The following is a 22,887-nucleotide window of genomic DNA, read 5'->3' as shown; positions in this document are numbered from 1 at the left end:
GTGACAGACTGGATTAAGAAAATGTGGCACATATACACCATGGAATACTATGCAGCCATAAAAAAGGATGAGTTCGTGTCCTTTGTAGGGACATGGATGCAGCTGGAAACCATCATTCTCAGCAAACTATCGCAAGAACAGAAAACCAAATACCGCATGTTCTCACTCATAGGTGGGAACTGAACAATGAGATCAGTTGGACACGGGAAGGGGAGCATCAAACACCGGGTCCTATTGTGGGGAGGAGGTAGGGGGGAGGGACAGCATTAGGAGATATACCTAATGTAAATGACGAATTAATGGGTGCAGCACACCAACAAGGCACATGTATACATATGTAACAAACCTGCACGTTGTGCACATGTACCCTAGAACTTAAAATATAATAACAATAAAAAAGAAAAAAAAACAAAAAAACAAAAAAATCACATAAAATGTTCATTTTCTTGTGACTCCTAACCCTTAATTGACACTGGGTATTTCCAGTTATTCCAAAGGCCATAATAAGATTCTCCATTAAATTCTGAAGTAAAGTTCATTCCAAATTAATAAATATCATGTAGAACTTTTAAGAGCAAAGAGGCAAATATTATAAAATAAATGCATGATAGTCTACCCTAAATTTTACAACAGTTGGAAAACATTGAAAACAACTTTTGGATACTTTGATCCAAAGATTTTCAAAGCTGCCATTGCTCTTTAACCAAAATAAAATGTCAAACTTACATCTTTTAATTTTCTAATAGTTTCAGTTTGGTCATCTATGATTTTGCACTTTATTTTAATGCATCACTATCACTTTCATTTGTCTTTCGCAGACATTCATTCTCTCGAGATAAACTTTCAATTTGAGCCTCCAATTTTCCACGATTTTGGGCTAGAGAAGATCCTAAGAAACAAAAATCATCAATTACAAACTTTGAAACACCTTGGGGGTTTGTATCTTATCAAACTCTAACAAACTGTAATATAATAATAAAAAAACGAAATAAAGAAACATAGCTTATAATAGTACAATATGAAGAGGAAAAGGGAAGCAAACAAAAAGGCCTCTTAAACACTTGTGGCTATTTTAAAACCTGAAACCACAAATAAAGTTGAGAATAAGTAACTCAGATATGTAATATTAATTCATGTTATGACATTCAAACAAACAAGAGCATATTAAAAATTCCTACAGAGAATGAACGAATAAGCAATGCTCCATTACAACTGAAAATCTTGGCCGGGAGAAGCTGCTCACTCCTGTAATCCTAGCACTTTAGGAGGCTGAGGTGGGCGAACCATTTGAGGTCAGGAGTTTGAAACCAGGCTGGCCAACATGGTGAAACCCTGTCTCTAGTAAAAATACAAAAAAATTAGCTGGGTGTGGTGGCGCATGCCTATAATCCCAGCTACTGGGGAGGATGAGGCAGGAGAATTGCTTGAACCCGGGAGGCAGGGTGGCAGCGAACTGAGATCACACAACTGCACTTCAGCCTGGGCAACAGAGTGAGACTCATCTCAAAAAAAAAACCCAAAAAAACCCAAATATTTAGCTATTCATAATTTTAAAGGTATCTGTGAATGTAAAAAAACAAAACAAAACAAAACAAAACAAAAAACAACCCAGTATATATCTCTTGCTTTACAGAGATTGGAAAGGGAATGAGACTGAGGATTTACTGAAAAATAGTTTTCATTCATATAATATTTTAATTTGTGCATGCACAATAAATGTTGCATATATCAGAAAAGAAAATTAAATGTGTATACTATACAAATAACTTGAAATCACTGTATAAGAATTATTTTTGGCCAGGTGCGGTGGCTCATGCCTGTAATCCCAGAACTTTGGGAGGCCGAGGTGGGTGCATCACCTGAGGTCAGGAGTTTCAGATCAGCCTGGCCAACATGGTTAAACTCCGTCTCTACTAAAAATACAAAAATTAGCCAGGCGTGGCAGCACATGGCTGTAATCCCAGCTACTCAGGAGGCTGAGGCAGGAGAAGCGCTTGAACCCAGAAGGCAGAGGTTGCAGTGAGCTGAGACTGAGCTATCACACTTCAGCCTGGGCAATAAGAGCAAAACTCTTGTCTCAAAAAAAAAAAAATTATTTTAACAATATATTTAGATGTTACTTTGTAAAAGTACACACGGTTCAGAAAAGTTGTCAAATTATCATGGGAAAAAAATTTAAAAAATCAGAGCCATAACTTCTTCATTGGTGTAATAAACTATTTCTCATTTCCTAAGAGGTCTTCATTCCCCTGTGGCTGGCAAATGCCTACTTATCCTTCCAGATAAAGGGTCGCCTTTTTTCTTGGCATCTTTAGGCAGAGTTGAGTCTTTTTGTCTCCAATACCCAGATTTGCTCGCTTATAAGAATAAGTTATTTTCCCTTTGAAAATCTGAGAATTTTACCCTGTTGTGCCAGCTCATGTCCCCATACTTTTCTTTCTGTCCTTAAACCAAATATTAGTGATTCCTTGGCTGCTAGCTCAGAAATAAGCTGGACTTTTTCGTGCTTGAGAAGTTCTATTTGAATACTCTTCTGCTTGTCATCTTCAATTAAAATTTCAAGGGTGTTGATTTGATTCTGTATATTCCCCGAAAAAATAAATAAGAATTATTATAATAACTGCTTTATTTTCTATTTTTTCCATCTTACAATGAGAAAAAATGTTATTTAAGCAAATACAAGTAAACATTACCAAATTTTCTATTAGAAGGTTTAGTTTTACTAACTAAAGACCAATGTAGATCATGAAATAAATAGCCGAATTTAAGAGACCTCTCCTTTAAACAATCTGAATTTTACTCTAAAATTGTTAAAGAGAAACTATACCTGTAATACTCAACATTTTTCACCAAGCATTTATATCAATAGTGTTAAAAGTCACTTTCCAGAAATAAATTTTGGGTAAAATAGCATTAATGTTTAAAATTGAGACAACGGCAATAAAGACATTAATTTAATGATTATTACATCTAAGTATATCTAAAACCACCAGCATCACCACCACAAAATTAATATCAGCAATCCAAGTGGTGCTTCCCAAACTTTAACCATTTGAGAATTGGTTAATTTCACAATTTTTGCTGTATCACTGTACTGCTCGCACCTACTTAACTGAACATGTTTCTTAAAACTAATTTACTTATTTTACCTAAATGCTCTCTCATGAGCAATACAATTTGTGAAATCATGAGTTTAATTTCTTTAGTTGTACTATTTTTCTTATATGCAATATATAATTAGTATCATTTAAAAGTTCCTTTTGTGTACTTCCTAAAATTATCACAACCCACTTGAGAAAATAATATAAAAAAATTTTTAAAAATATGATGTTGCAAAGTCTTACCTGTAAATTTGCTGCTGTTTCTTGTTTCAATTTAGAAACTTCTGCCAGTTTTGTTTTTTGTTCCTTTACCATACAGGTCAGATCTTTAATTAAAGAGGAAGACTCATTTTCTTTTCGTTGAGCCCAAATAAGAGCGTGTTTGCTCTTTGCTAACTCAGTTGCAACATTTTCAAAACCATCTTTAACCTATATTCCAAAATTATATTATAAATAGCAGTTCTCCAAATAATTAGAAAATATTTGCTTCTGGAAATAGTATCACAGTTTTAGCAAAAGAATAATATTTAAAGATAATCTGTTTCAATCTACTAATTTCCAGATGATGAAACAGAGACCCAGGATGATTATTATATATTTGCCTAAAGTGACCCAGGGAATAATGTCAAATCTAAAGCCAGAAATCATTTATTTGGGCTGGGTGCGGTGGCTCATGACTGTAATCCCAGCACTTTGGGAGGCCAAGGAGGGCAGATCACTTGAGGTCAGGAGTTTGAGACCAGCCTGGCCAAAATGGTGAAACCCCATCTCTATTAAAAATACAAAAATGAGCCAGTGTGGTGGTGCACGCCTGTAAAATCCTAGCTACTTGGGAGGCTGAGGCAGGAGAATTGCTTGAACCCGGGAGGAGGAGGTTGCAGTGAGCTGAGATAGCGCCACTGCACTCCAGCCTGGGTGGCCAGATATTGCTCTAAGCACTGAAATGCATCAGTGAATACCAGAGATTAAAATCTTTGCTTTTGTAAAGCTTAAATTCTAGGTGGCAGGGACTGACAATATAACAACAAGCATAATATACATCATGTTAGATGATACTATATGCTTGGGTAAAAGGTTAGAAGGATGTGAATTGTGTGAAGTGTTGGGAGATGTGGGTTCAAGTTTAACTGGCATAATCACTGAGAATGCAACAATGGAGCAATGACTGGAAGAAGGCAGGGACTGCAGCCGTGCAAATGAGTGGGAAAGGAGTGTTTTAGGCAGGAATGTGCCTGATACACTGGAGGAATAGGAAGAAGGCTGTTGTCACTGGAGTGGCATAAATGAAGGGGAAGGTAGTAGGACATGAACTCAGAGGGCTAGATTGTGAAGTGTTTTGATCACTACTCTGAATAAAATGAAGGGACAATGGAGGTCTTTGAGGAGAGGAGTCATATTACCAAACATGTATTTTAAAAGAACATTCTAGCTGCTGTGTTTGGTATAAACAGAGGGGGGTAGGGGAAAGATAGAGGCAGGAAGATTAACTTGAAAGTTCTTCATATAAGATAATGTGACTTACCAAAGTGGCTATGTTAGAGGTGGTAAGAATTGGCCACAAGTATATTTTTTAAATAATGGTGACAGAATCTCTTGAGGTACTGAATGTGTAGTGTCAGACAAAGAGTAATCAATAATAACTTTGTTTTTGGCTTAAGCACCTAGAAGGATGGAGTTGTCTTTCACTGGGACAGGAGAAATGTCAAAGTAGAAGGTTTGGTAGTAAAATCAGCAGTGAAGTAGAATATGTTAAATAGGTGGTTAGTCATAGAAGTTTAAAATTCATGAAAAACATCCAGGCTGGAGATATAATGATGCTGGAGGAGTTTACCAAGAGAATGAGTGTATATAGAAAAGAAAGGAATTTAAGGGCTGAAAACTTGGGCACTGCAATAATGAAATTGTGGAAAAAATAAGATAAACAGAGAGACTGAAAAGACGTGACGTAATGGAAAGCCAAGAAAACCAAGAAATGCAGTATGGTGGAAACCAAGCAAAGAAAGAGTATGGAAGAGGAGAAAGCTATCAACCCTATCTAATGCTACACCTAGGTCAGATCAGATGAGGACAAATTTAACTGACAACTTTCATAGTGTGGATATTGCTGGTGGCTTTGATAGCACAATGCTAGTAGAGCAATAGAGATAAAAACCAGATGAGAGCAGGTTGGAGAAGAGAGAAGTAGAGAAATCAAAGACAGCAAATGCACAATTTTGAGATGTTCTGTTGTAAATGGAAGCAGAGAAACAACATAGTAGTCAAAGGAAGAAATGGAATCAAGTGAGTTTTAAGATGAGAGAAATCACAGCATGTTTGCATGCTGAAGGGAATGATCCAATATAGAGGGAAAAATTGCAGATGTAAGAGAGCAAGAAAGAAGGCTTACTGAAGCCATATCTTTAAGTAGGCAAGAGGCAATGGGATCTAGTATACGTTTGGTGGCACTGGTCGGAGGAGCACAATTATTCCTCTATAGCAAGGGTTACCAAACTTTTTCTAGAAAGTGCCAAACAGTAAACTGTTAGGCTATACAGGCCAGGCCATATGAACTCTGTTGAAAGTACTCAACTATGGCTGGGCACAGTGGCTCAAGCCTGTAATCCCAGCAATTTGGGAGGCCGAGGCAGGTGGATCACCTGAGATCAGGAGTTCGAGACCAGCCTATCCAATATGGTGAAACCCTGTCTCTACTAAAAATACAAAAATTAGGCAGGCATGGTGGCATGTGACTATAGTCCCAGCTACTTGCGAGGCTGAGACAGGAGAACTGCTTGAATCTGGGAGGCAGAAATTGGAGTGAGCTGAGATCATGCCACGGCACCACTCCAGCCTGGGCGAGAGAGTGAGACTCCATCTCAAAAAAAAAAAAAAAAAAAAGAAAAGAAAGTACTCAACTGTGCTTTTGTAATGGAAAAGCAGCTATAGATAATATGTAAAAAATGAGCACGGGTTTGTTCCAATAAAGCTTTACTTAAGAGAAATAGGCAGTGGGCCGTATTTGGCCTGGGGGCTTTAGTTTTGCCAATCCCTACTCTATAGTAATAGGAGGGAATTCAGGTTCTCTGATTCCTATCCCAATGTTCTATAATGTTTATAATCTTACTTAGTTTTTGCAAGAGCAATAAATAGCTATTGTTTACTTGAGGAAACTAAGGCCTCTAAGAATGTATATATTTTACTTAAGATTATGAAGCCAACATTTAATACAGCTATGTTTCTAAAACAAGTCCTCTCATCAAACCATATCTTACTGATTCTGTTTTCAATAAAGAGCTGGGTGCCAATTCTTACATCTTGAAATCTTCTGGCTTCAACAGTTAAAGCAATACGGAATTCATTTTCTAAATCCATATACTGCTGGCTTAATACATCAATTTTCTCTTGGTATTCTTTTATCACTTGCTCATGCTTTTTCTCTTCTTTGGCTATTTCTTTAGCTAAGGCATCCTGGAACTCAGTATCAGTAAAAAACTCCCTTGTTTCAAGTTCCTTCCTGGAGTGAAAAACATATAAAGATAAAAGGATGATACTCACCTGAAAAGAAACATTTTAAAGGTCTTCACATAGTTCTTAATATTCTATATTTGATATTGGTAATTCAATATTGGCCTCTCGCTTTCAAACACAGTAACTGGGCACAGATAGGTACAAATAATATGAGTTTTATTTGATTGTGTATTTAATAATGATGGGGATAAGGGAAGTATATCAAATCTTAACTTCATGAGATAGTTCAGAATCATTCTATGGCTTCAGAAATTCTTCAGGTGCATTTGCATAAGCTATTTCACTGTATCTACTACTTTGGCCAAGTGTTTGACTTGCAATAAATACAGTCTGATTAGCACTGGTGGTTTGTTAATAGAAAAAGTCAGTTAAAGTATAAAATTATTTACTAATCTTTTGATATTGGGCCAGTTAGTCCATTCTTTACAGTTCTCCACTACTTTTCTTGCATTACTCAAACCCATAATGTGAAACCCATCATTTCCAGTTTTTGGTTTCTTTAAACTGGAATGAAACTAAGTAAAGCAAACTAAGTACAAAATTCCTGTAAAGGAAACTAAGTACAAAATTCTAGATTTTGTGATTATTTTCCCCAATCTTTTATAGTTGTCTCTTCTACACATGATAACAATTTTCCCCAGAGCACCAAAATTTGTGTAGATACAAAACAAAACAGGTTTGGGAATGAATACAATGAACATATGATAATCATACAATTTCACTGGTAGGATAGTAAATAAATAACTGAAATAGATAAGCTGAAAATGTTCAAATTACTACGGATTCTATAGAGCAAGAGTTGACAAACTACAGCCCATCAGCCAAATGTGACAGCCTTTTTCTTTGTAAATAAACTTTTACTGTAACATAGCCATGCTGCTCATTTATCTATTATCTATGGCTACTTTTTTGCTACAAAGGCAAAGTTAGGTATGGCCTACAGAGCCTGAAATATTTTCTATGTGACCCTCTACAGAAAAAGTTCACTGACACTTCCTTCAGAAGAATAAAGAATACTGATTAATTTACTGATTAATTTACTAATTAATTAACTTGGAGGTCAATTAAAATTTTCTCTCTATATAAAGACCAACTTTTGGCTGGGTTTGGAGAAATGAAAAATTAGCTATATTGTTATAAACCTATACCTCAAATACTGATAACAAAGGCACCTATTCATTTTTTAGCTACTAGTTCTTGCTATAGGGCTGATTCTAATGTATACATACATGAACATGGCATTTTCCAATAACTGATTCTGTCAGACTATACCAATGCTCAGTCACTATCTTTAAATACTGGTGGTGGGGAACCAGTAGCTTTCTTTTTCTATTTTAAATGCCAATACATTCCTGATACATTTTTCATTTACCTGTGTTCCTGTTCTTTCAATGCAAGAAGTTCATGAAGTTGTTGCACTTGTTCTTTTTCTCGATGAAGGGAAGTTCTAAGTAAGTATATTTCTCTATCAGCAGCTGAAGCTTTGAGTTCCACCTCTTGGATCAGTCTTATCTGAGTACAATGCACACAATTACAGTATTTAGATAATAATCTCCCCTGCTATTTTAATGTCAATTTCCATAAGTACCTTTCAAATGACAGTGTCTGGTGACTAAGTTGATTTTCAAAATTTAGGAAATTAATGATATTTCAGTCACACAAAGTGCAGCCTTGGAAGGAACAAATACACTAGCATTAACTATTGCTTATTTGCATCACAGATTTTAATAATTTCCATTCAGAATCATGAAAATGAAATTCCTTCAACCACCTGAAAGCCTTTTTAAAAGCCAGCTCTCTCAGAATAAAAGCCTAACTACCTGCAACATTTCTATCAACTTTTCTTTTTAACTGCTTTAAGAGCTAGTAGTCTTAATTTAGACATAATTCAACAGGCTTTGTGACTGTTAAATTAACAGCAATTTAATTTTTGCATATAGTCTCACATCTTTTTTTTTTGCTTATTTCCAATTTTATTTTTTCAATAATAAAAGGGCTTTCATTGTTGTTAACATCTAAAGTTCATTCAAGAAGATACCTACTATGACAGATTTTTTTTTAAAAAAAGAAAAAACATACTAGCTAATTAGCTAAGAAAGAAGCTTTGCATTTTGTGACAGATGCTTCTTCCATTTAGCCTCACATCTTTTAGGTTTTCTAGGTGGTATAATTTGTTTCACGATAGAAGCTATGAATTTGTGTTAATCTATGCCACTCATACATTAAATAGAGAAATACCTGTGCCGCCTGCTGCTGCCTTTTCTGTCTCTCCATTTTTTCTAATGATTTTTCCAGGGTTCTTAAGTGTTTAAGGTGATCCTCTTGTTGATCTTTTGCTTTCATTAGTTCAACAGTCAGTTTTTTAATTTCATTTTGAAGTTTGTGAACCATAACTTCGAGTTGTCCTTTGGAATTTCTCTCTCTAAAAATAATTTCCTTTAGCCTAAAGCAGAAGTTATATGTGCTGTTAAGTATATACACATATAAAAATGATAACATGGTAGTAAGTGTTCAAACTTAGAGAAGATCTGAAGTATGTTTCAAATTCTAATTACAGTAAAAACTGGCAAAAAAAGAGTGTGTCTTTCCCCTACTCCTGAACCTAACATTATGATCAAAAGGAAAATATTTTATATAAATTACTATTCCACAGCAGAACTTTACTAAACAATTTGTTTCAGGCATTATACTAGATATGGACTTAAAGGCAAGCAAGATGAATAACATGGAGTTTTCTCTGCCTTCGAGGAACCCAGCATCTCACAGAAGGAACAGACTTGATATATTTATAAAGCGATGTGACAGATGTGCTACATAAATAGCAACCTGTAAGTCAACGTGGACTCCTTGTATTGAACCCAGACACCCAATATTGCTCCCAGCTTTGTGCTGGTTAGAACCCTTTCATTACAAGTGAAAACTCTTAATCAGTTTCAATAAAAGAGAGAATTTACTGATCTGCATAAGCAAACATAGAGAAGGATGTGGTGGCACTATGCTGAGGGACCACTGAAAAAAAGAACATAACACAATCCTAGAATCTGGCTTCAAAAGCAGACTCTAGGAAATCAGATATAGGTGGTCTGCATGGTGTCATGCAAGAATCTTTATGTTTGGGATAGGGGTACAGGAGGGAGACTATGAACATCTCTGGGATCGTATTCTAATAACCCTGAACCAAACAGGAAAGAGTATCTTTCTCTAGCTCAACTTAGAATGAGTCCTAGGCAAGGCTCTGATTAGTCCAGTTGGATTCATATGTCCACCCCATGAACCAATCACTGTGGCCACAAGATATAGGATGTTTACCCAGCTTAGGCCAACTGCTCACCCCTTACTACAGACAGGTGGTTGAGATGACAGACTATAAGTCTATTGTTTGGAAACGGGACACTGACAAAGATGCAGCCTCATGAAGAAATTACTGAGTCACGCAGCCAACCCAGTGTAATTTCCAAGGCATATTTAAAAAAATATATCCATCAACTTCTACATTATGGTCATTTGTCCAATTCTTGTCCTTATCATCTTTCTTCTTGACTTCAATGAGAGTACTCTCTGAACTGGTCTTCCTTTGTTCATGCTCTCAACTCCTGTTTGGTATGCTATATGAAAGGGTGCTAGACTGCATATGGGTTGCGGGCAGGGAGGCCACAGAGAAGTAGAAATGGAACAATCATCTAAGCAACAGATAAGGGCCTAAAGAAAGGTAACAGGTTTGGGATACAGAGGAGATAGTTCAACATCTTTTAAGATGACATCAGTGTCAACTGATGAATAAAGATATCAATAAAGATGATAATATCAACTGGCTGTAGAATAGGAGAAAGAGAAAGGAAGCAAAAAAAAAAAAAGATTCCTAGATTTCTATAGTTTTGGTGACTGACTGGATGCTGGATGGGGCACCATTTATTAGGGCAAGAAATATATAATAAGGAAGAAGAATGAGTCCACCTGAGGCCATGCTGATCTTAAGAAACTTATGAGGAATACAGACAAGGCATTTTTAGTAGATAATGAGATGAACAGATCTGGTCATCAAGGAAGTTTGGATAATAAAAATACCAAAGTAGATAAGATTTATTTTTTTGAAATTGTATGGCACCCACATGCCAGACCCTTTATTAGGGATACTGATTCCCTACCAAGGCACATAAGGGAATAGGAAGATTAGTAAGGATCTAATCTCAAACAAACATGTGGTGGTGCTGGGCGGGGGGGTGGCGTAGATAGAAGAATCAGAAAAGATTGATTTTTCATGAAAAAAATGAATACATAACTTGGGAAACACAGGCACAACAATAGGTTAAGTAAGAAGAAAGATAAAGTGTGCCCAAAGTCTTCCAGTTTAAATGGACTGGCTAGCAGCCCTAGACACAGCTTCCTCTAATATCCTGCTAAATACCTAGAATACAGAATAAAGTAAAAATTCATACACATATAACTGAAAACAAAAGATAAGAGAATGCCAAAATTTGGGAATAATTTCAATTATAAGGCAAATGGAACTAAATTGAAATTAAAAACAACTCCTACAACACTCAGGCTTTGCCTCATGAAACTGCTCCATTCTGAAAAAAGGAAGACATATCTTTTCTCTTCTACTGTCTGTCCATGACTCAGTCACAGAGTCTCTATAAATCTGTCACTACATAATGTTGGTTACTTATCCACTTACTGAAAGCAGGAGTGCTGTTTTTCTGAGGTAGAGCACTCTTACTGAACCATCCTGTTCCCTCATCATACCCAGTAGCTTCTTCTGTCAATTCAGACAGACATTTGTAAAATACAAATAAGGCAGTAAGTTGGTGCATAGTGGTAGAAGGGCTAGCAATAACATTATGCATCATAGCTTTATAATTATAGAGGTTCTCATAGCACGCATGTTGCATATTAGAATTGTCTTTATACTCGACAGGCACAACATATCAGAGAAACATGCAGTGGGGTAGAAAACACCATGTCAGTATCACAAAAGTGTTTAAAAGAAACTGGGAACTGGGCTGTGAACTGTGTCCATCAACTTATCCAAATGAGATTTTAGAAGGGGAATTACCCACTGCACAATCAGACAGGAAATGGAACCAGGAGCAACTTCCCAAAGTCTGTTAGCAAATGTCAAGTCTAGAAACCTAGTGCTCATTCAAGGGTAAGAAACCATAAGAAACTCTAAAAATCTTATAATCATTTGAGGAAAAGCATAACATTAGAAATAATTACAGGAAACAGAAGAAAAAAAGTTATTGTAATTTAAAAAACTGGTATTTTCACAGAATGAAATGACAGACCTGTATTAAAGAATGCAATACAACAAAACAAAACAAAACAAAAAACCCCAGATAAAATGGGAGACGTAATGGTGAGGATAGAATAAAAACACTAGATTAAGAAACTGGGCTATATGATACAAAAGCTCACTGCAGAAGATGAGTATGTGATGAAATCAAATATGACCCAAGAAGCTGAAAGAAAAAGGCTGCCAATGCCTGCCCTTTACAGAATCTGGCACTTTATATACAAAGTTGTTAAAAACTGCTCTAGTAGCCGGGCGCAGTGGCTCAAGCCTGTAATCCCAGCACTTTGGGAGGCCGAGACGGGCGGATCACGAGGTCAGGAGATCGAGACCATCCTGGCTAACACAGTGAAACCCCGTCTCTACTAAAAATACAAAAAACTAGCCGGGCGAGGTGGCGGCGCCTGTAGTCCCAGCTACTCGGGAGGCTGAGGCAGGAGAATGGCGTGAACCCGGGAGGCGGAGCTTGCAGTGAGCTGAGATCTGGCCACTGCACTCCAGCCTGGGTGAGAGTGCGAGACTCCGTCTCAAAAAAAAAAAAAAAAACTGCTCTAGTCTCTTGCTGTTCTTTACTTATAATATTTACCCGACACCTTCCTGCTTGAGGGCTCAAATACATGTATCTGAATTTCTTGTTGATATAACAAGCTATTAAAGTGTTAAATTATCTAATAAAATTAGTTCAAATCAAACTAAAACCACACACATTGTTGTTGATTGAACTACACTGAAACTAAGGAATTAAAGTTCTAAAGTCAGTATTCTTTATGCTATGAGGTATCTTCAGGTTTATTAATTTTTTTACCTATCTGTGGTAAGTAAAGCCAGACTATGAATATCATCTTTTTCATTTGCATGTTTATGCAGCTCATCGATATAATCCATGAGTTTATTTTCGGCTTGCTCAGCTCTCCATCTCTTCTCTCTCTCTTGGTCTAGCTGTTCAACAAGGGACTGAAAGAAGACAACAAAGTTATGTGAACTTATAAAAGTTACCTAACTTCTCACAGCCTCGACTTCCCCATTTATAACTGGGGAATAATAGTACCTACTTCAAAGAACTGTGGTGAAACTTTTTATTTTATTTTTTTGAGTCTTACTCTCACCCAGGCTGGAGTGGAGGGGCATGATCTCAGCTCACTGCAAACTCCGCCTCCTGGGTTCCAGCGATTCTTCTGCCTCAGCTTCCTGAGTAGCTGGGACCACAGGCATGTCCCACCACGCTTGGCTGTTTTTTGTATTTTAGTAGAGACGGGGTTTCACCACGTTGGTCAGGCTGGTCTTGAACTCCTGACCTCAAGTGATCCACCCACCTCGGCCTCCCAAAGTGTTGGGATTACAGGCATGAGCCACCGCGCCTGGCCAAAAATTAAGTTAATGGTAGCAAAGCATACAGATAAGTGCAGAACAGTGCCTGCTACATAATAACCAATCAATAAATGTTAGCTGCCATTATTATGCCACAGTAGATAAGATTCGATTTTTGAAATAGTATATACTCATAGCATGGCACTCACATGCCAGACCCTGTATTAAGGATACAGAGTCCTTACCAAGGCACGCAAGGAATATGAAGATTGGTAAGGATCTAATCTCAAACAAACTTGGGGGGGTAGAATCAGACAAGATTGATTTTTCATGAAAAAATGAATATGTAACTTGGGAAACACAGGCACAATAGGTTAAGTAAGAAGAAAGATGAAGTGTGTCCAAAGTCATAATGATAATTATTATTTTTCAATATTAAAGCCTCTATAGTTGAGAATAAGGGGAGGAAACCAGTAGCCTAAAATGTATCAATTCTATTACTGAAANTTTTATTTTTTTGAGTCTTACTCTCACCCAGGCTGGAGTGGAGGGGCATGATCTCAGCTCACTGCAAACTCCGCCTCCTGGGTTCCAGCGATTCTTCTGCCTCAGCTTCCTGAGTAGCTGGGACCACAGGCATGTCCCACCACGCTTGGCTGTTTTTTGTATTTTTAGTAGAGACGGAGTTTCACCACGTTGGTCAGGCTGGTCTTGAACTCCTGACCTCAAGTGATCCACCCACCTCGGCCTCCCAAAGTGTTGGGATTACAGGCATGAGCCACCGCGCCTGGCCAAAAATTAAGTTAATGGTAGCAAAGCATACAGATAAGTGCCATTATTATGCCACAGTAGATAAGATTCGATTTTTGAAATAGTATATACTCATAGCATGGCACTCACATGCCAGACCCTGTATTAAGGATACAGAGTCCTTACCAAGGCACGCAAGGAATATGAAGATTGGTAAGGATCTAATCTCAAACAAACTTGGGGGGGTAGAATCAGACAAGATTGATTTTCATGAAAAAATGAATATGTAACTTGGGAAACACAGGCACAATAGGTTAAGTAAGAAGAAAGATGAAGTGTGTCCAAAGTCATAATGATAATTATTATTTTTCAATATTAAAGCCTCTATAGTTGAGAATAAGGGGAGGAAACCAGTAGCCTAAAATGTATCAATTCTATTACTGAAAGAACAACACACAAGTAATATAAGGGGAAGTTAATGAAAAATATAAAATAATGAATCCACAAGAACTGAAGTTTCTCAACATGAGAATTGTTACGAAAATTTTAAAATTAAAACATTTTGAACACCTCTTAATCGGGGATCCAGTGGTCCAAAATTGAGTTTCAGGAAAGTCCATGAAAACCTTGAAATTATATACATTTGTTTTGAGTGTAAAAATGGGCTTCTTTGAGAAGACCTGTACAGATTTTTAGATACTGAAAAGGGTCTGACACCCCAAAAAAGTAGGAAGCACTACATTAAGGAATAAGAATTAAAAAATTCATAACTGTTTCTTCCTCCAGAAGCATATAACAAATGATTTCACTTAAATCTGATCATAAAAAAATGAAATTTTCATTCATTCAAAATAGCATTACATAAAATCTGGAAATCAGGAAGGAAAAAATAACCAATTTTCATCACTCCAATAAAATGCAAACACTTTTGCTAATAAAAGCATGCACAATTTTTCTGGGACTCTGTATTTAAAATTATTCATACTACTTTTTCTTAATTTCTTAAATCATACCTGGTAAGTGTTGTCTTCTGAGTGACTTTTGTCTACTTTAATTATTTCAGTCTTTGGCTTTTCTGATTCTTGTAACATAGGACAGTTCGCTAAAGATGAGCTTACATATAATTCTTTAAGGTACGGTGGCTTCATTTTACGACTACAACTGTAAAGAATAAAACACAGCAAATCACTCAAAAAAGCGTGTTCACATTACTTTTCCCTAACATTAACACTTCTAGTTGTATATGCAAACAGCTTTTTAAAAAGAATATTAATAAAATTATAGTAACTTGGACAAACTGCTTTATAAATTTTATAATGGGTGTGCTCTGTTGATTAATGAGTGCCTCAAGATTTTAAAAAAGATAATGATTTCATAAATGTTCAGGGTTTAACATTTTCAGGTAGGGCAGAATTCTTGGATATATCAGAATAATTTAAAAAGTACTATAGTAAGGTGATACCTAAGAACTTGAAAAGACAGTAAACAGAACTACTCTTTGGGAGTTAAAAGTTTAAAATCGACACATAATGGATCAAAGTTAATAGATTCTGTCACTTGGTAGGACCAAAGAAATTCCAGGGTACATCCTGGAAAAAAGTACAGTGTTTGAAGTGAACTGAATGCCTGTGTGTGTGTGTGTGTGTGTGTGTGTGTGTGTGTATATATATACATGTAAAATGTAATTGGGTAGGTATGGAAGAATTAAACAACAAAATATGCTTTGCAAAAGGAGAATTACAGAGGCAAAAGTTTACTGTAACCATCCCAGAGTAGTCATTTCTGAACCACTTGTCATGGTGATCCCAATTACGAAAGTACAGACATCGGTTTCCCTTGTCCTTATGGCATTAAACACAATCATCTTATTCACATTTAATCCTAAACTCAGTGTCATCTGACTAGGACTTGGCTTTCCATCTAGATCTGCCTACAAAGAGAGAAAAGGCTAGTCATGTAGACTCAAGTGTACCAGTCTTATTTCCCACTGTAAATGAATGAAACTAAAACCACATACATTGTTTTTGATTGAACTAAACCTAGATTAAATGAAGGTATTCCAGTTCTAAGGTCAATATTATTTATGCTATGAGATATCTTCAGGTTTATACATTAATTTTGCAACTAAGGTACAGACATAGAGAAAAGGATCCTTTTATATACATTTACATGAATGTACTGACCAGATCAGAACCTACAAGGCTGAAAAACCAAATCTTCAACATTAGTAAAGTAACAAATATCACCATGAGATAGCTTTGAAAAGCCAGCATTATTAACTTCTGTGTGCCTTAAATTTCTAAAACTAAAACAAGTACCTTACAAAAGAGTTGCAGTTTTTATTGTGGTGCTTAATAGTTTGAATGGTTTTGGCATAATACGGGATTTTTGATCTTCGAGGAACTTTTTTATTGCATTCTTTTCTGTTTCCATAGTCACTTTCAGAAGTTATATCTGTGTCTCTTTTTGGTCTGGGGTCTTTCTCAGGAACATTATCTATTGAATTACAAGTCTAGAATTTAAAAAGCCAACAAAGTTTGTTAAAAGTTCAGTATAAAAAAGATTGAAATTGGAAATTTTCTGAAATATTATGACTTGTTATATGATTAAGGGTTTATAAACTAGAAATGTTTGACATTAAAGACAGGGAATTAAGCTTCTGGTATGGGCAAGTAGGCGTCTACCATGTTGACTTTCCTGCAGATAACAATTATAAACTCTGGAAAAAATACAAACAAAACCAAAATAAAAACTACTTGAAGGCCTTAGAAAGTGAACAAAAGTAGGATTATTCTAGAGGGGAGGTGACACTTGGAAAATGGACCAGAATGAGGGTGTTTCTGTTTTTTATGGTTTTTAGTCTGAGAATGTACCACAATCAGTATTATGTAGAGAGTCTAAACCTCAGGTAGGAAAAACCAGACTTCTGGGCCTAAAGAACCAGAGGGCAGTATGAAGTGGACTGCAAGTGGCCCAGCAAAGAACAAAATAAATGAAATGAACTTTGAACTGCTACTTAAGATAAAAACATACAATCTGAGTCAAACCAAGTTAAATGCTTACTAAAAACAAAAATGTCAACACTCTTTGGAGGACTATAACCAAATCTAGAGTTATCCACAACAAAACATTCATGATGTCCAGGATACACTTCAAAATTGCTCGCCATAGGAAGAACCAGGAAAATGACCTATTCTCAAGAGAAAATGGAGACCAAACCTGAGATGACTCAATGTTTGAATAAGCAAACAAGGACTTTAAAATAGTGATCAAATAGTGATGTTCAATGAGATAATAAGAAATACGCCTGTCATAAACAAAAAGACAAGAAAACTCAGCTCAGAAATAGAACTATAAAAAAAAGAAATTCTATAACTGAAAAATACAATGTCTGAAGTAGAAACTGACTGAGATTAATAGCAGAATGAGACAATAAAGAAAGAGTATACGAACCTGAAGCTAGCTCAATGGAAGTTATTCGATATGAAGAATAGAGAAAAACAAATGTTGACAAAATGTACAGAGCCTTGGGGAATTTTGAGGCAATATCAAAAAGTCTACATGGAATCTGAAAAAGAGAGGAGAGAATGGAGCAGAATAAATATTGGAAGAAAGTTCCCGAATTAGGTGAAAACATAAAATTACAGATTCAGGAAGCATAGAGAAACTGGAAGTAGGATAAACACAAAGAAAACCATCCTTAGGTACAATGCAGTCAAACTGCTGAAAACAGAGACAAATTCTTGACAGTAGCCAAAGAAAAACGGCATATTACATACAAGAAATCAAGGATCTTGAATTCATGTTAACTTTGCAATCAAAACTATGGAGACCAGGGACAGTACTGAAAGAAAAAAAAATTGTCAATTGAGAACTCTATATTCAGTGAAAAAGTCCACTAAGACTAAAACTGAAACAGACTACTATCCACAGATGTAACACTACATTTGCTAAAGGAAGTTCAGACTGGAAGTCCTGGCTGAAGGAATATAACACTAGATGGAAATTTGAATCCTCAAGAAGAAATAAGAGCATCACAGTTGATTTATATACAGATAAATACAAATAATGTTTAAACATTTTACTTGAAGTGATACAGTATTAACTCTAAGTAGACTATTTCAAGTCTTTTTTTAGAGCATTCAGACCAAAACAAAACCTAAAGAATTGTGACTAAAAAACCAACATTATGAATTAAAACTGAATTATATCCCAGCACTTTGGGAAGCCAAGGCGGGTGGATCACCTGAGCTGGGGAGTTCAAGGCCAGCCTGACCAACATGGAGAAACCCCGTCTCTACTAAAAATACAAAATTAGTCGGGCATGCCTGTAATCCCTGCTACTCAGGATGCTGAGGCAGGAGAATCGCTTGAACCCAGGAGGTGGAGGTTGAGGTGAGCTGAGATCATGCCCTTGCATTTCAGCCTGGGCAACAAGAGTGAAACTCCATCTCAAAAAACAAAATAAAACAAAACAAAACAAAAAAACCTGAATTCTAAAAATTATCCAACAGAAAGTAGGAAAGGAAGAAAAATGAATATAAAACAGAGACAAACAGAAAACAAATAACAATAAAATGGTAGACTCGAATCTAACTTCATTAATGATTACAGTAAATTTTAACAGACTCTTCAAAAGAAGTGATGGCCAGATGGGATGTAAAAACAAGACTCACTTTTCTTCTGTCCACAAGACCCATTTTAATATAAAGACACAAACAGATTAAAAGTAAATGGATGCCACGATGAGGTATGTCTCTACACCCACTAGGATGGCTATAATGAAAATGACATAAAAGAACAAGATAGCAAGGATGTGGAAAAACTGGAACCTTCATATACTGCTGCTGAAGATATAAAATAGTGCAGTTACTTTGGAAAGTCTGGTAGTTGCTCCAAAGGTTAAACATATGACCCAGCAATTCTACTTCTAGGTATATAGCCAAGAGAAATGAAAATCTATGTCTACACAAAAACTTATACATAAATATTCATAGAAATATCATAATAATCAAAAGTAGAGGCTACTCAAATGTCTATCAACTGACAAAAGGATAAATAAAATGTGATATATCCATACAATGGAATAATTATTTGGTAATAAAAAGAAATGAAGAATTGATACATGCTACAATATGGATGAACCTTGAAAATATTATGCTAAGTGAAAGAAGCTAGTCACTAAAGGCTAAATATTATGATTTCATTTATATGAAATGTTCAAAATAGGCAAATCCATAGAGAAAGAAAATAGATTTGTGGTTGCTTAGGGTTGAGGGTGTAGGTAGAAGGAAATGAGCAATGACTGCTAATGGGTGGCACTGAATTGCACACTTCAAATGGGTGAACCACATGGTAAGTGAATAATGTATCTCAATAAGGCTGTTAAAGAGGAACATTTCATAATAATAAAAGAGTAACTTCATCAGAAAGACCAAGCAGTCATAAATGTGTATGTGTTTAATAACAGAGTTTTAAACATAAGAAGCAAATAAAGAACTAAAGGGAGAAACACAAATCCATAATCACAGAGATTTAAACACTTCTTCATGCCGCAACTGATAGAACTAGATCAACTCCCTACCTCTACAAACAAAAAACCAAGCATCAGCAACTGATAGAATGGACAAAAAATGAGTAAAGACATGGTTCACCTGAAAATACTATCAATTATGCTGATTTAATTGTAGAATATACATTCTTTTTAAAAGCACAATGAATATCCACCTAGAAAAACCATATGCCAGGCTATAAAAAAACTCAATAAATTTAAAAAGATGGAAATTATTCAGAATATGTTCTCTGAACAAAATGGAAGTAAATCAGAAATCAAGGACCAATAACATATCTACAGAATGACAAATGGTTTAAAAATTAATAAAAGACATTTCTAAATATTTCTTGGATCAAGGAAGAAATCACAAAGGAAATTAGAAAAGTATTTATACAATAGCAAAAGCAAAACATACCAAAATTTGTGGCATGCAGCTAAAGCAGTGCTCAGAGGAATGTTTATGGCTTTAAATGATCATATTAGGAGACAAGTCTAAAATCAATGACCTAAGTACTTATATTAAGAAGTTATGGCTGGGGGCCATGCCTTATGCCTATAATCCCAGCACTTTGGAAGGCAGAGGTGGGAGGATCGCTTGAGGCCAGGAGTTCGAGACCAGCCTGGGCAACATGGTGAAAGAAACCCTGTCTCTACTAAAATTACAAACATTAGCCGGGTGTGGCAGCACAGGCCTGTAATCCCAGCTATCTGGGAGGCTGAGGCAGGAGAATCGCTTGAACCCAGGAGCCATGGAGGTTGTAGTGAGCTGAAATCAGGCCACTGCACTCTAGCCTAGGTAACAGAGCAAGACGGTATTTAAAAAAAAAAAAAAAAAAAAAAGGGCACTAGAAAACAAACAGCAAAGTAAATTCACAGTAGAGGAGGAAAATAACCAGAAATCAAGAACACAGAAAACAAATATTAATCAAATTAACAAAGCCAAAAGTCTGTTCTCTGAAAAGATCATCAAAACCCCTTGCTAAACTAATCAAGCAAATAAATAAAAAATAGAGAAAACACATATTACCAGTATCAGTAATGAAAGAGATTTTCATTACAGATCCTATATAAATTAAAAGTATAATAAGGGAATATAAACAATTTTATGCTGATAATGAGATGAAATGGACAAATTAACTGAAAAATACAACTTACTCAAACTGACAAAGAAAAAAAGAACCCGGAGCTAGATTCTACAGTTTGTAAGGTGATTCAATTTTTTTTTTTTTCAAGAAATTCATTAAAGAAATTTAGTGAAAAGAAAAGCGTTTTCTACAAACGGCACTGAGATAACTGAAAATCCATATGGAAAAGAGTGAACCATATATGTATACAGATCTAAATGCAAAAGGTAAAACCATTAAAACTTTTAGAGGCTAACACAAGAGAATGTTGTTTTGGTATGCACAAAAGTTTTTAAAGTTGCAGAAAACAATGATCCTAAAAGGGAAAAAAATGATAAATTGGACTTTATCAAAATTAAACACTATTGCTTATCAAAAGACCAGTAAGGAAATGAATGTGAGATCCACAAACAGGGAGAAAATATTCATACTAGATATATTTGACAAAACACTGGTGTCTAGCATATATAATAAATTCCTACAACCTGGATAAACACCACAATTTAAAAATGGGCAAAAATTTTGAACAGGCATTCATAGACGATAAATATTCAATAAGCACACAAAAAACTGTCCAACATAACTAATCATTAGTGAAATGTAGATTAAAATCAGAACAAATATCATGATACTCCCACTAGAATGACTAAAATAAAAGCAATTGTAACCTCACCAAATATTGGTGGGGTGGCAGAAAAACTGGAACAGTTATACATTGTTAGTGAGAATGAAATAGAATAACCACGTTGAAAAAAGTTATCAATTTCTTATAAAACTGAACATACATCTACCCTATAACCCAGAAACTGCACTTCTGTTTACTGAAGAGAAACAAAGATACATGTTTACAAAAAGATTATACAGTAACATTCATTGCAGCTCTACTCATAAACCTCGAATAACCCAGGTTATAAGCTAGGTTATAACCTTCAACAGGACAATGGAAAAGTAAAGGGTAATATATTCATAGAATGGCATACTTCATAGAAATAAGTACTGATATACATAATAGCATGGATTTTTAAAAGGTTATGCTGAGTGCATGAAGCCTTACACAAAGAATATACACTGTATGACTCCATTTATATTAGGTTCTAAAACAATATTAAATAATATGTGGGAGACTAAAAATCAGAAAAATGATTGCCTCTGAAGGCAGTAGAGGAGTGCTTGTGGGAGAGGCCATAGGGAACATGATAATGTTAACCTTCACAGAAGTTTGGATAACAGATATATGTATTCTCAATTCAGGAAATATGCAGACCTGTATTTCACATCAAAGAAAACACCTAAAAAATATTTAACTCTAATTAACGATATGCATGCTTAGTATTTAGGGAGAAATGTACTGATGTGTGTAATTTACTTTGAAATGTGTCATAAGATAGTTTGATACACGAATAGATAGCTACATGACAAAATAAATGTAGTAAAACATTAAGTGTAGAATCTAGTTGGTGGATATATTAATATTCACTAAGAAATTCTTTCAAGTTTGCTGAAGAATAAAAATGCTCACAATAGAATGTTGGAGAAAAACTAAAATAAAGGCAAAACAGTTTTTCACAGATATAAAATTTCCCACTTCAGCAGGGTAATTATGATTTTAAGTCCCATGATTAAGAAAAACAAATGTCTTTATTATAGTACAGCACATTGCAGTAATATTATGACTTTATAAGTTGATACTCGAGATGAAATCATTTGAGTTCAAGAACAGCTCAATGCAATTCAAACTACATGTGTACTCTTTACACCAAGATAGACAGTTAACAAGAAGTCATTTTCTTAAACATTTTAAATATACATAGCAGTGAATCACCTTTCTTTCCAGATAGCTAGACTCCTGTTTTCGGTTAACAAAGCAGAAAGAACTAGCACTGTGAGAAGCATGACACAGTTGAAGAATTTGATTGGACATAAGGAGATATGAATTGGGAGCTCAACTATCTTGCAAATAAAGTACTTTTAAATAAGTGATTTAAATTCTGGAACTTCTTTTCTACAACACGGACAATAATACATTAATCTCTATCTACTTGATTGGGTTGTCATGAGAATAAAATGAGATCAGCCGATGAGAAACTGAAATGTTCACTTCACATTAAAGACATTAAAAACTTCAATCTAAGTTCTTTCATTGGTAGAAGAGTCAGCCATTAGAAAAGATGAAAGATGAAACCTGAGGAAATGGAGGAGTCCAAAAGTCCAGCCATACAGTATCGATGATGTCAAATAATATGTAGGCCA

At 35.5% G+C, this 22,887-nt stretch overlaps 1 protein-coding gene across 1 annotated transcript in view; it reads right to left on the bottom strand.

The window, feature by feature from the left end:
* LRRCC1 (leucine rich repeat and coiled-coil centrosomal protein 1) overlaps nucleotides 1-22,887 on the bottom strand; it is a 38,681-nt gene that overhangs the window by 5,659 nt on the left and 10,135 nt on the right. Inside the window, 10 exon segments of the mRNA XM_017849883.1 lie at nucleotides 723-782; nucleotides 785-889; nucleotides 2,404-2,578; nucleotides 3,345-3,530; nucleotides 6,393-6,594; nucleotides 7,981-8,120; nucleotides 8,847-9,051; nucleotides 12,707-12,855; nucleotides 14,973-15,120; nucleotides 16,278-16,471. Coding sequence (XP_017705372.1) covers nucleotides 723-782; nucleotides 785-889; nucleotides 2,404-2,578; nucleotides 3,345-3,530; nucleotides 6,393-6,594; nucleotides 7,981-8,120; nucleotides 8,847-9,051; nucleotides 12,707-12,855; nucleotides 14,973-15,120; nucleotides 16,278-16,471 — 1,564 coding nt within the window.

The sequence above is a fragment of the Rhinopithecus bieti genome, unplaced genomic scaffold, assembly GCF_001698545.2.
Source record: "Rhinopithecus bieti isolate Rb0 unplaced genomic scaffold, ASM169854v2 scaffold_32835, whole genome shotgun sequence".
Lineage (NCBI taxonomy): Eukaryota > Metazoa > Chordata > Mammalia > Primates > Cercopithecidae > Rhinopithecus > Rhinopithecus bieti.
Note: the sequence above shows the minus strand (reverse complement) of the source record. Positions and strands in the feature narration are given on the sequence as shown.